Source organism: Azolla caroliniana, unplaced genomic scaffold (genome assembly GCF_043228905.1).
Source record: "Azolla caroliniana isolate FFs.n. ecotype wild unplaced genomic scaffold, voAzoCaro1.0.p SCAF_377, whole genome shotgun sequence".
Classification (NCBI taxonomy): domain Eukaryota; kingdom Viridiplantae; phylum Streptophyta; class Polypodiopsida; order Salviniales; family Salviniaceae; genus Azolla; species Azolla caroliniana.
Genome location: NW_028230812.1, coordinates 12,880 through 30,283, shown reverse-complemented (window position 1 = coordinate 30,283; position 17,404 = coordinate 12,880). Strand labels below are relative to the sequence as shown.

The 17,404-nt window shown below is 37.6% G+C and overlaps 3 protein-coding genes across 3 annotated transcripts; 1 reads left to right on the top strand and 2 right to left on the bottom strand.

The window, feature by feature from the left end:
- The first annotated feature begins 387 nt into the window (after nt 1–387).
- Nucleotides 388–2,346, top strand: LOC147848370 (pentatricopeptide repeat-containing protein DOT4, chloroplastic-like). The gene has a single exon (XM_087338456.1). It carries the CDS (start codon nt 388–390, stop codon nt 2,344–2,346), a length of 1,959 nt encoding a protein of 652 aa, XP_087194582.1.
- A 1,311-nt stretch (nt 2,347–3,657) lies between these two features.
- Nucleotides 3,658–7,565, bottom strand: LOC147848369 (DNA replication complex GINS protein PSF2-like). The gene is made up of 8 exons (XM_087338455.1): nt 7,431–7,565; nt 7,261–7,335; nt 6,749–6,863; nt 4,817–4,916; nt 4,693–4,723; nt 4,494–4,586; nt 4,215–4,367; nt 3,658–4,072 (listed from the first exon to the last, which is right to left on the bottom strand). The coding sequence occupies exons 1-8, from the start codon at nt 7,476–7,478 to the stop codon at nt 4,052–4,054; spliced, it is 636 nt and encodes a 211-aa protein (XP_087194581.1). The 5' UTR covers nt 7,479–7,565; the 3' UTR covers nt 3,658–4,051.
- A 3,848-nt stretch (nt 7,566–11,413) lies between these two features.
- On the bottom strand, nt 11,414–16,843 carry LOC147848368 (cell division control protein 2 homolog A). Its single transcript, XM_087338454.1, has 8 exons — nt 16,599–16,843; nt 14,526–14,710; nt 13,998–14,118; nt 13,313–13,486; nt 13,059–13,222; nt 12,565–12,652; nt 12,051–12,104; nt 11,414–11,960 (listed from the first exon to the last, which is right to left on the bottom strand). Exons 1-8 carry the CDS (start codon nt 16,605–16,607, stop codon nt 11,871–11,873), a joined length of 885 nt encoding a protein of 294 aa, XP_087194580.1. The 5' UTR covers nt 16,608–16,843; the 3' UTR covers nt 11,414–11,870.
- Nucleotides 16,844–17,404: the final 561 nt, after the last annotated feature.

Genomic DNA, 17,404 nt, shown 5'->3' with positions numbered 1-17,404 from the left:
AAGGGATGTGAGTTACAGTTAGAGTTTTCTTATGTTTGATAAGTTTGTTTCGGAGCTATAGTTCAAATCATCGTTGGAGATGGCATACAATCGCAATGTACAACACAAAAGTAGTTTCTTAAGTATGCAACAAGGGTAGTACACGGCATCAAAATTTCCTAGCTTCCGTGAAGCTCATTTCATTTCTTCACTATACATATTTGAGCAAAATAGGCCAAAATGTGTTTATGCTAGTGTCAAAGAAATGTAGCTAGAAATCACGGAGCATAGATTTGTAAATGGAAGAGAAACCAGAGCATACTTATGTAGTATCTGAAAACAATAACCCGCAGGACCTTCAGCCGTTGGTTGGGTGGGGGGCGACTGCACATGGAGAAGCTCACGGCTATGGCGAGCTATGGCGAGCTCATTGTGGGATCAGGAAGTAATACAAAGGACCCCTACGATCGTATTTCTCTCCTTCACTGTATAAAGAAATGTGGCAAACACAAAGATCTACACCGGGGCAGACGGATACACTCTCATATACTCCACAGAGGTTTGTTTCACAAAGACATGTATATTCACACTGCCCTCATTAGCATGTACTCTAAGTGTGGTTCTCTCAAAGAGTCTCAACAGGTGTTTGATGAGATTCTGGTAAGAAATGTTGTTTGTTGGAATGCATTGATTTCTGGATATGCCCAACAAGGATATGGAAATGAAGCTTTGAAATGGTTTAGGTCTATGCAAGAAGAAGGTCATCCGCCAGATGTTGTCACCTTTACTTGCATGTTCAAAGCTTGTGGAAGCATCAAATCAGTTGTGAAAGGAGAAGATATGCATGCCAGGGTCAGAAAACAAGGGCTGTTATCACACAACACTGTACTGGGTAATGCGTTAGTTGATATGTATGCCAAATGTGGTATGATAAAAAAGGCACAGGAAGTGTTCAATGAGATTTTGATTAGAGATGTTGCCTCTTGGAATGCTTTGATTAATGGATATGCAAATCATGGGTTTGGTGAGAAAGCTTTGGATTGCTTTGCACAGATGCAAGTTGAGGGAACATCCCCCGACTCCATCACATTTGCATGTGTTTTGAATGCTTGTGGTAGTCTCGGATTGACTGAGAAGGGGGAAAAGATACATGCCGAAGTTGCAAGCAAAGGGTTACTTTCTGACAATGTTGTCCTAGGAAATGCAATTGTTGGCATGTATGTGAAATGTGGTGTACTTGAAAAAGCACGAGAAGTTTTTGATGAGCTTCCGGTAAGGAATGTCATCACTTGGAATGCATTGCTTTCTGGATATGCCCAACATAGGCTTGGTGATGAAGCACTCAGTTGCTTTGCATTGATGCAAGATGAAGGGTTTCCTCCAAATGTAGTAACCTTTTTGTGTGCTTTGAGTGCTTGTATTAGCATAGGATCACTTGAGAAGGGAGAAGAGATACATGTTGAGATCAAGAAGAAAGATGGTCTATTAGAAAACAATGCTTCACTCGGCAATGCACTTGTGGACATGTATACTAAGTGTGGTGCAATTAAAAAAGCACAAGAAGTGTTTGATGGGCTTTCCGTAAAAGATGTCATCTCTTGGACTGCGTTGATATCTGGCTATACCATTCATGGTCTCAGTGAAGAAGCTTTGAGATGCTATGCAAAGATGCAAGATGAGGGCATCATGCCAGACGTGGTCACATATGCTTGTGTTCTGAAAGCCTGTGGAAGCATTGGATCAGTAGGCAAGGGAGAGGAAATACATGGTGAGGTGCACAATAAAGGGTTATTGAAGGACAATATTGTGCTTGGCAATGCACTGGTGGACATGTATGCCAAGTTTGGAATGCTTGAAAAAGCATACAGAGTGTTTGATCATCTTCCTTTTTATGATGTTATCTCTTGGAATGTACTCCTTTCTGGATATGCTCAACTCTGTGAAGCAAAAAAGGCTTTCATCGCATTCAACAAAATGAAATCAGAAGGTTTAATGCCAGATGCAGTTACATTTGCAGTTCTTCTAACTGCATGTAGTCATGCGGGGTTGATTCAAGATGGGCAAACGTATTTTGATGTAATGACCAACATTTATTGCCTAAATCCAACTCTAGAACACTACATTTGCATGGTTCACCTTTTCAGCCAAGCAGGGCACTTTGATAAGGCACTAAAATTGATTGAGAAAGTGGCACCTTCGGATCGACTCAAGTTATTGTTGCCGTTTTTGGGGGCATGCCAAAAATGGGTAAATGTAGAGCTTGGGAGATGGACATTTGAGCAGTCAGTGCATCTAGACAAAAATAATGCTGCTGCATTTATTGGTATGAGCAATATATATGCGGCAAGTCAGCTTTTGGCATTCTAGTGTGCCATATATTTCTAAGGATGATGAACAGAGCATAGAGGAAATAGCTGGATATTAGTTCCTCCTTGATGACATGGGGAAAAAAGGAAACATGCTGGTACATCAGGAATTGATGGTGCATTCAAAAGAGAGTTTGTATGTCCTTGCTACAAGTGATTTAGGTGGCTCTAAATGCAGAAAATGGCAGGAAGTAGCCCTTTATATATCAATTAACCTTAGATTTGGGATCGCAAATAATGATAACCAGGGCACTGAAAGCATGATGTTTCACAAACAAAGAAAATGACAGGAAGTGCACAACAGGGTAGGCAGCCCTTTATATATCAATTAACCCTAGATTTGGGATCGCAAATGATGATAACCAGGGTACGGAAAGCATGATGTTTCACAAACAAAAGCTGCGTATTGAGATTGAGATTAGTCTGACTGATTGATTCCTTGGGGTATTTTTTCTTTAACTAGATGGACAACATATCTGCCAGCCAAATAATAGAATAATTTGGGTCTTTAAAAGAAAGCTATGAACTTGATCTTGTTTCATGCATGAACTATCCATCATGGTAAAAGCGTATCCATAAAAGACTGTTATTGTACCCCTTGAAAAACCGTGAAATAAATGAATTGATGTGATTTTTACAGACCACAATCCACAAAGGGTTTAGAAGTTCATATGCATCAATTAGGCTATATTATAGAAATGTATATTGTATTGTCTACCTTTCCTTTCATTTGATTGCTGAATATCACAGAAATATTCAGGAGTACCACTTTGGCACCTCAATATCCAACTTGGAAATACATATTTTGACAGCACTGATGCATTACCCTTCAGGAATTACATGCATAACAAAGTCTTCAACCTTTTTCATTACTGCAAATAGCTTTCAAGAAATAGTGTTCAGATAATTCAAAATTAAAGCAGCTAGTATTGTTCAAAAATAATAGTGAATACGTGTAAAAGATCAAAATCAAGAGATTCATTTGAAAGTGACTCAAGCATAATGAATTATTTTATATCACATATAATGAAAATAAAATATGAAAATGCCAGACCAACCATGGTTTCCAGTTGAAAACATGACATAACTATGATGTGATGCACTGCTGCTTGTTTGCAAATGTTGCAATGAATTAAATTTAGAAACATATCCGAGAGATAAGATATATTAGCAATAATCTACAGACAATGACAAGAGAGACAAATGATATTAGGTCTTCATAATTAAAAATAAGAAAACTACAATCATTTATCATAAAATATGAAACTTTATAAAAAAGATATAGAATGAAACCCACAATTTTCAGAGTATGGAAGAAATGACATTGAACCGCGGCTCAAAATACTTTTTGAACACTTCGTTCATTCTGTAATCAAGTTGATATTTTAGTTGCAACTGTAATGCCTCATCCTACACACTATAGACGACAGGCTTTCAAGATAAGGAACCCACAATAACACCTTTTATGGGTTATTTACCATAGAGTTTTAGTTTCAACCTCTGAAGTGGCAACATAAGAAACACCATAGATTATATCCTGCACAGGATGATCATCTGCTATACTTCCATATAGAAAATGAAAATAAAGTGTAGTATAACAGCATTTGATCTTGGTGCGTATGAGTCATGCCTTCATTTGGCAGTCAACATTTGCATTTTGAAAATCAATTCAATTTGAAATTACGAATGCTTGTCTTTCAGCAGCATCATCGAGGCCGAAGAATCCTCTGCAATGAAGAACATATTGATTGAAATGGGATTTAAGACCTCAAATTTTCGAAAAATAATAATGTTTATTGACATGAGATTCAACATTCAATAACGGTAGCAATAGTCGGCATTTTCCAAGAAGCGTAATTATTTACTTACCCGAGGTAGACGATCAGATGCAACAGCTTGAGAGTCTGCTTCATTTGCAGTTTGCTTGATTAAATCATCACTATCATGTTTATAGAAACATTGCAAAGCCCTCACAATGAAAGGCCGCACAATGTTAACCTCCATTGCTGCAAGATTTTTTAGCTGTAATCAAAGTAGTTCGTATCTAATCAAAAGATTTTTGAGTTGTGATCAAAGTTATTCATATCTAATCAAGAAGCTTTTCATGCTGTAATCACAATAATTAGTTAACCAATAAGCATTGTATACCTTTACAGCATGTGTTTTTCCTGAGAGAGTTTCTAGTCCACTCTCTACTTTATGAAACCTCACATCCCGGATATCTTCTAGCAAAGATCTCACCTACAACATTGTAATAGAATTCAGGCTCGACATAATATGATTTACTACTATTTGAATAATGTGAAACATGTATCTTGCCAAAATGTGAATTATGAAATAAGCTTACAAGATATGGATCTGAGATATCTTCACGAGCACTGTTAGATTTGAAGGAATTCACTAGCTTAGGATTTGTAGTTTCATAAAAATGCAGATATTGCTATGTTTTTTGGCCTATGGATGGTACTCACTGATCAAATAGTAGTCTAGAAATTTCCACATAATGGAAAGGAAGAGGTTGGAATTCTCTTGGTGCCTCTCGTTCATCTTCTAAAATTTGGGTGAGTTTTTCTGCAAAAATAAAACATGTATAAAATGTGACGCAATCTTCTTCACAAAACAGAAGTGAGAAATAAGAAAGAACAAAAATACAGGGGTCTGTCCCCCACATCCACTATAAGATTTCCTAGAAAAAAACAATAGGCAAAAAACATCTTGAGTCAGAAAATAAGGATAAAGGATTTCCTTGTAGTCTTGATTAACAGAGTTTTATATGATACATTATATGGTGTTTCTTGTAAGAAGCAAATGATTGCAAGTACATCTAGTGTAATAATAACTTGATTGTTGATAAACTTGAAGAAGACAATGATGCTTGGGTTTAGATAGATCATAGATTTCTTCAAACATGAGAAGAAGAGCCTTACAAAGTCCCTTGTCACTTTTGAAGCATTCATCTTTTTCTTTTTCGGAGATAACTTCTTTCTCATTCTAACCTTCAGCCCCATCAGGAGGTCACCTACTTGATCACCTTAAAAATGATGCCTTCTTCATTGATATTCAATGTGATCTCGTCAGTGATACGTGATCCATTTCTTCCGTGTTTTCATGTACTTTGCTTTGGCTGCATGAACTTGCTCGTGAGCTATTTGAACTAGATTTAACAGGCCTCGGGAAGACAATCTACTTTAATGCCAGTGAGCTCCTCTTCAAACTGATCCAAGTCTTAACCCAATAATGATGGACTGGTGTGGTGAGTGCACAAACATAAAGAACTTTAGTTATGGTGCTAAGGAAAGTTATGAGGTGATTTTATCTGAATAAATGGCTATGACAAAACAGACACATCTTCACTAACCACATTAGGCTTACTAGTGCCTTAGTCAAGTTAGTGCATCTGAAGGGATACATGTAACACCTCAAGTTTGCCATTCCAGTATTATAACCGAGGCCTAATTGTGGATCGAGGTGGTCAACGTTTAGACTTGACATAATCCCCTATAACAAAGGAGAAAAAAAACCTTTGTTATAGGGGTCACATCAACTCTATACAGAGATCACCACAAAAATCTAGGGGCATACTTTGGCATAAATTCCATGCAGACTTCACAAACAGGTGCCTGAGCACAAAGATCAATGGATGATTCTCTGACATAGCATGGAATTATAGATTGGCTATCGCCAATGTATAATCACTAGAGCCACTATTGCATTAGTTAAACCATACAAGAAATTCATTCTTGGGTGGTTTATAGGTCACCGTGACATCTTCATGAGTGAATCTTAGAGAGTATTCAAAGATTGGTTCTTAACTTGAAGCCACCGATTTGTATGTCCATTCATATGCTTCAGAGCACATGAGCTAGAACTCTCTTTGGACTATTCCTTTGTCCTGATTGCACTTCGATGGTTATTGTCTACCCCTGGGTTTTGGTGATAGGACCACCATTGATGGTGACAGCTATCAACGAAACCCATTGGTAGACAACAATGATTGCTAATAATATACTCCGCCTTCTCCGTTGTTTTTCTGTGTTTACTACTTGTCTGTGCATCTATTTTTTATGCAATAATTAGCAGTATCTACCTCAGGTGTTATGAAACATTAATGTATGTGACATAATCCCGAAGTACCAGGATTTTTTCATTCTATCATCCCAAGAGATATTAGTATAACCTTTCTCTTGCTATATTCTACTCCAATGTCCAGCAGAATAACTTACAAAGCTCAAAAAAAAGAACAAATAATTAATCACATGTAACAGATTTTCTGCACAATAGTGCACACAATAACTTACAAAGCTCAAATCTACTGCAGAAGTTCGTCTGCATATATAGATTACATAGTGCATTACTATAGCAATTTTATGACATGGATGATAGATTTCAGCAAAAATTCTTACCGACACTCATCCAATCTGGTGTTTGAATCCTGCATTTGCTGCGCTTCTTGAAAGCAATGGCCAACCACACAGGCACTTGTACAGGGATCTGGGGTCGGAATGGACCAAAGTCCCCCTGAGAATAGAATATGCTAGCTTAGATTACAGTGAATTCACCAATGCAGTTCAAACACGAGTTATCTTGATAAACAAAGGCATGATGACTGATGATTGAATGTGTCCCAAATCCGCAGAACTCAATTCCATCACTATTATCAAATAACCATGCAGATTTTAAAAATCAAATTATTCTTAACAAACACAATTAAACCAATCAATTCGTAACAATCACAATAAAAATCAGATTTCTATAGAGCAGTTCTTAAAGACCACAATTGAGTTAACATACATTTTTTTGATCAATAATTGATGCGTAAAACGATACAGAGAAAATAGCACGCTACAATGGCAAAACAGTCTTTCACAATACAGAAACAAACAATAAACTTAAATGATATACAGAGAACACTTACACAGATCATATGCAGAGTATCCATCCTGACGTTGGGGATGATGTAGATAAGCTCATCTTCTGCCATGAATTCCACCTGCAATACATGTATATATTCGAACCAAAGCTTTACAGCCACGAGATAGACTTTCAAAATGAAGAGGGAAGGACATCCTGCAAAGAAGAAAATACCTCTGGTGCAGAGAACAGAGACAGCTGAGGATTCGTCTGCCCAGCCATCTACGTCTGAGATTGTTCTGTGTTCTCTCGCTCGCTCGCGCTGTTTTTTGGCGGGAAAGAGAGGTTTGTGTTTTGAGCAAATTCGAAGCTACCCCTCATGGGGTTCTCCGTTTTCTTCATTTCCTTAAATGCCCCTGGGGTCTCATGATCCCCCTTATCATTGATGCCCATGCTCTTGCTCTTCCTCAAAAGCCCTCCTCACTTGAGCAATTTATATGCTATTCCACTCCTTGACCAATCCTATGTTCTCGATTCTTTCCTTTCCTCTTTCTTCTAGCCGTTGATCGACACCATCTACAAGCATAAATGACAAAGTCTTGAGGGCATTTGAGAAACACTCACTAGTGTTTTGGAGTTTCTTCTTAGTTTTCTTTTATAGCCTAGTTCCTTGTATTTGCGAGAATCTCAATGACAATCCTGTGAACATGCATTCATCACATATGTAACTTACTATTTCCATTGGCCATGACCATGAATTACATTATTGTTTATGTTATCATGTTTGTTCATGACCAACTTCAGGAATGGGCTTACTCAATGCAAATGACCATGATTGGAATGTAATTGCTCACTTATATCTATTTAATTTACTCTCACTCAAAAAACGTTGATAGTCGTAAACAAGACAAGTGAAGAGATGTATTCTTCATTGTCCACATGGAAAAATTCTAAGAAGGGAATTGCAATAATTTAATGTGGTGAACCGTGAGAGTGAATGAAATCCTTCGATGACGTCCATTTCAAGAGGCTTCTTCTCATGTGTCCTTGTAGCACAACGTAGAACCAATATATAAAAACATCTATAAATGATTGGAGGAGCCTCCCCTCAAGGGAGCCATGAAAATGCGGAGATTGCTAGTTGAGGCAGTTGATAGGGTTCTGATGGGGGAGGTGAGAGAAGATGCTTGGTTTGGTCTCTTTGATGAGGCTGGAAGGGTTAAGGCACTAAAGGGCGTGAGTGGATCGGGAAAAGATAGGATTTTTGGGGAGAGTCAAAGTAGGGGCTCTTCGCACCCTATCCGCGTGGTGGCACAGGTTGGTAACATCTGGAAGACAGACTCGGATGTTGCTAAGGTGGAACCCCATTGGAAGTTATGGGTATATGGTTGTCATCCCCTCGTCGAATTAGAATGGGACCAAGGGGATTTCAGGTGGAACCATGATGGTAGATTTCGCCATTTCTTCGAGTACAACACTAAACTGGGTCGGGCTTTTCAACTGCAGCTAGACGGCCCCTTATGCAATGGTTGGCGTACATTGGGCAACATCGTGGAGTGTTGCGGCATGGCTTGATCACTCTGTTGATAGGTGGACGGACGCCTTCAATGCGGATAGTTGGTGTTATGTATGCATGAGGGGAAAAATCGCCAAGATTCGATTTGAGAGAGGATTGCAGTCTGCATCCCCTAGGTTCCCGGACATTTGGATGCTAATCACAGGCTTCACCCTGTGGTATGTATGGAAAGCACGTTGTCTAAAGGTCTTCCAGGATCTGGTGCAGCCCCCGGAGGAAGTGATCATGGACATATGGTTTGCGCTTATTAGCTGCCTACGAGGGCAATTGGACGAGGTTTGCAGCCGTTCCTCTGACGTGGGTACTGCCCTCTTGCGGTTTTGGTAGAAATGGCAGAACATGCCTATGATGACACAAGGAGGAAGTGGCCCGAGGTGGAACTACCAGCCCCCACGCTGGTTGTTTCTGGCTCACTTACCACCCTCCCTTTGTTGTCGACCCCAAGAGTTGTCTCGTACTAGCCATCACTATAGGGCACTGTTTTAGCTGTAGGTACTTACACTAAGTAGTATGTCCGAAAGGTGATGTAACTAGTCTCAATTTCTTGAACTTGATCGGAGGGAGATTCCCCGATCTATGTTTAAGCCTCCTTGTACAGTCTCTTTGTAATAATCCTACCTAACTAATGGGAAAGTAGCTTCATTTTGGAAACAAAAAAAAAAACATCTATAAAGACTTTGAGAATTTTGAAGGCTTTGATTGGCAAGTATGATATTAGACATTGCATGAGATGTCAAACATGTTAGGGGAAGGTTTTATGATTATCCATTGCTAGTTGGGAAAATACGAGAACAACTTTTAAAAATCCACTTTGATTCCAAGCATGTTCGTAACACATCTGGTGCCAAATTAGTTTCAACAAGCCATTAATAAAAAAATAGATAAAGACTTCATATTTGATCAAGGGTTGTAGATATGACAACGGGAAAAAGTATATCCACGCGTGTAACGTTTTACATCAATCTATAAGTTCAAGTCAAGTAAGTAATCACGACAACCTTCTATCAATATTTTCTCTCTTGCAAGCCCATGCGAGTCACCAAAACTATTACCATCAATAGAAGGGTGTTTTTGGATCCTCTATATGAAAATGCATCATGCAACCAAGCATATGCCCAAAATTAAGCCATGTTTGATCACTACATAGAATTAAGTTGTGTATGCATACATGACCACAAACTTATAAATTTCTACTTCAAGACTACAACGCACCACCATCCAAGGCCCATTTGGATCATTATGGGCACACATATGTGACAATTCTTCTCGTAGAATCATTAGCACCCTTCAAAAATATCATGTTATGGATAGCTAATTTTATAACCTCCAAAATGTGCACTTCCACCATAAAAGTCATCTTCATGCTCTTGCATACATACCATCTCTTGTTTCATTCAAGTACATACTACCAAGACAAACACCACAATGAGTTTATATAGACCTCGACCATCAGTGATTCTTGGGTTTTATCAGATTTATAATGATAAACAGACATGCATTAATCTCGATCATTTCAAGAAACAATTCATTTGAGCACCATTTGCCATAGCCATTTGGAATTTACATAAATTTTTTATTCTTGGAAGTATCCACATTCAACATAGTATTTAATTGGATGTAATCTTTGGAGTTTCTCCTTTATTGAAGTGAGGAGATGGTGGATATATGTAGTCATTTCGCATATATGTTGTTGAAATTATCATGTGTAGGCCAAACATCTATCTCCCTTTTCCTCCAAAGCAAGTTGCATGCAAGATTTCGCTTTACATTTCTTTTTAGGTAAAAAGTTGTGTAGTCTCCCATTAGTTTTGCTCTTTTATTAAGCATAGTTATATTGTCTAGTGCAATAACAATAGTTGGTAAAAGTGCTGAAGTTGTTACTTTTCTTCTTAGCTCCAATTGATAGGCAGGTAATTTAATCTTAAGGTCTATGCAGTCAATGGACACTTTAAATATCACACTGAAGATTCCTCTTAAATTATTGTGAGGTGAATTTAATCGCAATATCTATGTTGTGCAATGAGGACAATTTTAATTACTCATTGAAATTTGCTCTTATATTATTGTCTAACGAATCACAAACACCATCACTTTCATGCACGTTGACTTCAAATCAAGAAATCTCAATGTCTATGTTCTGCAATCAATGGATACTTTTAATTACTCACCAAAAAAATCTCTCCAACTCTCAAGTGAGGTGAAATTAATCTCCATCTCTATGTTCCACAATCAACAGAATTTCTTGTGTACACAATCACTTTAGCATATTCACTTCAATTAAAGCATGCATGATTCAGAGCTAACAAAAATGACTGTTAATACAGATATTAGTTGATGTCAAAAGTAGTTGTCCAATTGTCACTAACTTGATTGTTCGTAACAAAATTTTGTTCATTGTTTGAGAACCCCTGTAGCTATAGGGTGTAATAGCAGGGCTCCTAATCTAAGTTGTGTTTGTTGGAAAACACACTAAATATGAAACATTCATAGAACATTCCATGATAAGCTTAGGAGAACATATCAATCACATATACGAATGGAACATACACTAGACAATGCAAATTTGCTACATAAGAATCAACCTGTTCTGATCTGAAATAAAAAACCCCATCTATAATATATGCAGAAAGAATTGAAATAATTAGCAGGCAAAAGAAATTATAATAATAATCTAATGAAGTACATGGAAGGCTCATCATTATATAGATTGTTGATGCTGAAGATTTCCAAAGGAGTAATGAGTCCTCTTAATCAAAGTATGATGTCATTAGAAGTAAAGCAAATAACAAAAAAACAATGAAAAGAAGTATATGGCAGAGTTCATCACTACATTCTTTGTGATGCTGATCTTTAGGTGTCTCTGTCTGTCTTCATAGCGATTGATGGCCAGCAGAGATCTCTAGTCCCACTCAGGAGACCAACCATTTCCTCTGTTAGGAACCAATCCTTCAATCCCTGGTAGGATCACTACGAAATTCATGTCACACAATAAAAACATGAAAAAAAAATCCACATCAGTTTGTTCCAAGTCCGGGGGGATACAATCTTATGGTGGGTTTCACAATAGTATATAATACAGACAAACAGATGCCAAAAGATCATGGAACTAAACCCAAATCTTTGAAGTATTCATGTCCTAAGGCACTTCGAGCTGTAATACGTCGGATAGGATCCAAACACAGCATTTTCTGTATATAGAATGTTAACAAACTCAGTGCTATCTCATCCCATTTAATAGCAAAACACACCAATAATACAGAAGAGAATCAATAGCATACACAAAGTAGATCGACTCCAGAAGGATCCAACCCAGGAACAATCGATGCAAGATCCTGCCAACCAACAGAGAAAAATTATTGGTAACATGTGCATAAAAGTTGTAAAGAAAACATATCCAGAGTGTTTGTTAATTATTTATCACACCGCACCAATAACATGTGGCAAAAACATGATATTCCACAACAATGAAAATGGTATCCTAGAAGTATGTTTTTAATTGTGATTGGTCTTTGCATATGAAGTTCTATACATGTTCCCATAATAATTTTCATCTTCACCTGATTAATGGCATCTACAATCTTGCAATAAATATAGTTGGAAATTTACAAATTGTAATAGAGAATGTGAGACAGCATCCACCAAGTAAGGGGACCCAAAATCAGAAGTCCATATCAACTATGCATCAAGGAAGATCCTAACCAAGGGGCTTGGATTGTTTATATCTTTCTATATACAACATCAATTATGTATCCAAAAAACACCTAAGAAAACAAAGAAAGCATAATGGAAAACCTTAGGAGGCCATTTCGGAAAAGCTGACTTAAAATCTGGCAGTGCTGTTACCCCTGGCCAAACTTCTTCATTTGGCGTACCTAACACTCTGTCACAGCACCAAAAGCTCTTCATTATATATATATATATAGCTTTTTCAAAACATCCATACATACACACAGAAGTTCTTTCGGTGGCATACTATATTCCAGATGGTAAACTTCAACATAAGGTCAAAACCTATAAAATGTTATAAGGAAGTAACAGGTATGCAACCATATCTGCCTTGAGACTCATAACATTCAAAAAGAGGGCATGTATAAGTTATTCCGTATCTTTTGGGACATAGCTAGAATGTTAGGACCTAAAAGTCCAATTAACTATCAAAATAGTTTGACTGTTCGTAAACAGTTTTCTTTAGTGATACATAGACGTCCATAATTAAATACACTCATTCATTCATTCTGCATGCATGTATCAAAACATGTACTTCTGATGTTCTAAAGATAGGTTACCTAAAAATCTTGAACAGTTCATCAATTTCTGAATCCCCCGGAAAGAGGGGACGTTGATTTACCATTTCTGCAAAGATGCAACCTACTGACCACACATCAACTGGAGTGGAATAATGCCGAGAACCTAATAGGATCTCTGGTGCACGATACCATAAAGTAACAACCTAAAGTTTCAAACCCCAAACAAAAAACATTAACCTTTATGATAGTAACTGTTATCAATAGTGATATATGCAATAAATTACCAAACTAACCTCATGAGTAAATGTTCTCACTGGGATGCCAAATGCCCTAGCCAGCCCAAAGTCAGCAAGCTTTAGTGCATTTGTACGCCTATCTATGAGCAGATTCTGTGGCTTCAGATCACGATGAAGAACCCTGTGCGAATGACAATATGCTATGCCTCGCAATATCTGGTAGAGATAGGTCTGATAAACAGAGAACATATTACCACCTATGATCAAGACCCTTGAATTGCCATCATTAAGTTTTAGACAACAATTGTTCAAAAACAATTACAGAAAGTTGCAGATCTTCATCACATAGACCAAGGTCACTGAATGGACTAAATGTTCATTTTATGCATAGATTGATGACAATAAATTTACTACATACAACTAGTTCTTACTGGAATGCTTAATCCTGTATGCATCCTGATAATCAAACCTCTCATCATATTAGAACTACTTCATGTTAAAGATTATCATCGACATTCTAAAAAAATAATTTGCTACCAGACTCTGAACACTCCAGAGTTTGCTTCTTCAGTAACATGTAAATTACAGCCATCCTAACTGCTACTCTACAGAAAAATTATAGCTTTCTAAGTTTTATTCTTGAGGCTTTGAAACTCCCCACATATCATCTAGACACGATTCCTTATTGTTCACACCACACAATATCCCTACACATTGACAAGGTCCAAGAAGCTCACCATACTTTAATTAAACGTGCATCCTGGGCAAAATCAGGGGTGGTGTCCATGAATTTCTTCAAATCCAAGTCGAGATATTCAAACACCAAATACAATCTTTTTTCACTATGCACAACATCCTGCAACCTGAATAAGAAAGAGAAACCATCAATCAAGTTCAGACATAGAGAAAAATAAGAACAAACAATAAATCAGCATATTTAAGATGCCAAAATGACCTATAATCGCGAACAAAGAATTACATCATAAAGTGTTGTATTCTCTTCAACAACAACAAAACAACATAAATATAACCAAATATAGGATACTAAAAAGTCTAGTTACCAAGTCACTCAAGGTTATGAAATTAGGGAGACTGAAACTTCTGCCTTGGACAGATATCTAACAGAGCCACTTATGGGTGGAGAGATCACCAAAGCAAGGAAAGCCAGTGAGTGAATGCTGACAGATAGACTATAGTAGTCTTTGTTTGCTAGTTGAAAGAATAAAAAAAAATGTTTGTCCTGTTACCATCAAAAATGGCTGAGACATACCTGACTATGTTCCCGTGTTGCATTTCCTTTAGAAGAGAAATCTCACGGATCGCAGTGCTTGGAACTCCCTCATCTTCTTGCTCTAAGCGGATCTTCTTAAGAGCAATTGTTTCATTTGTGAGTTTATCTTTGGCTTTATACACAACACCATAGGTTCCTTCCCCAATCTTTTCAACTTTCTGATACTACATCCAACAAAAACAAGAGACAGCATCAACCTTCTGCATTAGAAAATTACGAGCTCTAAAGGTCCCATTTATTTTTGATATATAATCTTCTAAGGAACCATCAACAAATACTACTCCATACTTTCATTTTTGCTAGAATGTTAGATTCTCACATTGCATTGACGAGATTGGGTTATATCATTGATCAAACACAGTGCAAAGTACTTTCTGCTTCTTAATAAGTTTAAAAAATCCGTTTACGTAGCCACTATCTACATCTTTGAATATATTCTCAAGGGATTAAAGAATGTTAGATTATTAATATAATCGTCTGTTGATGTATTACTTGCACTCTCTCTCTCTCTCTAGATTTGCCAAGACTTCTCTGCTACTTGCAAACTGTTAATACATGAAAAACGGACAACACTCCCTATATATATATAAGTAGCTCTCTCTATATATACACATGAATAGTCCAAAATGTTATGCCATCTGTCACACGCGAAAATAGATCTACCAAGAGGAATCTGCAATGCACAAACTGTTTATGTGGAAAGACTAATAGACAACATAAATTATGACTGCATATTAATGGGAAATTTGATTTTATGTGAAAGTATCTGCGAACCGAGGGCATTGTGTGAGAAAATATACTTCATTGAGACAGAAAGACCACACTTTAATGTGCAGACAAATTGGCAAAACAAAAAAGAAGATGTCGAAAATAAATGCCAGCATAAGAAGCTGAATAATATGGGAGCGCAAAACGGAATGTCTGAAAATGAATATTAAACAGGTCATAATGAACAGTACAGTTAATAGAATAATGAGCAAAATCAAGGAGATGGCTGCTGAGAAGCATGATGAAATTCATATTGGACAACATTATGGGCAAAAAACCAAGAAGAGTTGAAGCTGGCAGGTAAAGGACAGATCCAAGGTCACATTGCAGTGAAGAAGTTATTTTTTGTTGAATTTCAAGGTCAAAGAGTAAGAGACTCGGACTCATTATGGAAAACGCAATTTATTGCACAGAATAATTAGAAAAAAATAAAATATATCTATACAAAGAAGCATGAAGAGTGTATTATTGGACACATATAGGACAGATATAACAAGAGAAAAGTAAAAGTAAGAAAAGGCAACTAAAGAAGGTCATAATGTATAGCATAATTAGCACAATCATGAGCAAGCATCTAGAAATGGAGCGGGAGGTAGGTCAACATAATTAGCAGGAATCAAGAGAAACTCTACAAAGGATGGTGAACCAAATCGTAGGCAAAGCAGGTCATAATGCATAGCATAATGAGCACAATCATGAACAAGCATCTAGAAATGGCGGGTGTAGTAGGTCGATGTAATTAACAGGAACCAAGAGAAACTCTATGAAGGACGGTAACAAAATCGTAGGCAACTTAATAGACCTAAAACGATGGAAAAAAACAAAAACATCTCCATACATTTTGAATGTCGCAGCTGTAAGAGGAGCAATGACTCATGCCATATCCAGACTAAATCAGCAGAAGGAAGAAAACCAAGAAAATGTCTGCATATTTTGAGGAGAATATGGTAACAAGAAGAGGAGATCCAAACGTAAACGGAAAGAAATGCAGAAAAGAAGCATAATTGTTACATCCTATGAAACGGTGATATTTAGTATTTAGAGAGCAAAAACAAGTGAATAACGCCATACTGGATGAGAGATTATCGAGAAAGAACAAGAAAATATATGTAAGGGGAAATGAAGCAAGCCACCGAGAAACATAATAAGTAAAGTTATAAGCAAAAGCAAGCAAATGTCTCAAAAATTAGAGGAGAAGATGGAAGAGAATGAAGAGATGCAAAAGGTCTAAAAAATAAAATAAAACGGAAATGACATGAAAGGGGATGGGGGAAGAGAGAATACCTGTTCCATTCAGAAGCGTAACGACTGGAGATCCCTGAGTGGAATGAACTCTGCAAAAACCAAAAGCGTAAAGAGAGAGGGAGGGAGGGAGGGAGGGAGAACAAAGGTGCAGAATGTGAGGGGAGCTCTCAGATTTGCAGAGAGGAGAGAAGGCTCATCTCCATAGCCAGGAAATCTGGGGAGCTCAGACACAAACACAGACAAAGTAGAAGACGAAGAAGAGGTGTGAAAGTGAAAGGAAGTCACAAAATGCCGCGAAAGAGTAATAATATTATTAATTATTATAATTACTATTATTAAAAAAATCATTAATCAATCATTTTCCCTATTTCCGCGTGGCGTCGCCCCATTGGTCGTCCCATCCCTTGTCTAGGCCCTTAATCCTCTCGCCCACCAACAACAAACAACATATGCTCGTGAAGCCCAGAAAAGCCAGGGCATACAGTTCCACGCACAGGCCATCTGGTTCGGGCTCTCCGCAACTGTTACGTGTTCTCTCGTACATAATGCTCGTGATGCTTTCCGCTCACCCCTCTCATGAAGCCCATAAAAGCCCTTAAGTGTTCTGGTTCCACACACATGTGGCCATCTTGTTCGGGCTCTCCACGAGTGTTATGTGTGTATAGTGTTCTCGTACATAATGCTTGTGATGCTTTTCGCTCACCCCTCTTGTGAAGCCCATAAAAGCCCTGAAGTGTTCCGGTTCCATAAACAAGTGTTAGAAGTGCTTTATTGTGGATGGGATGGGTTTCAATAGACTTTTAATAAGGAGAGTACAAGTCGCCCATGGATATACATATGTTGAC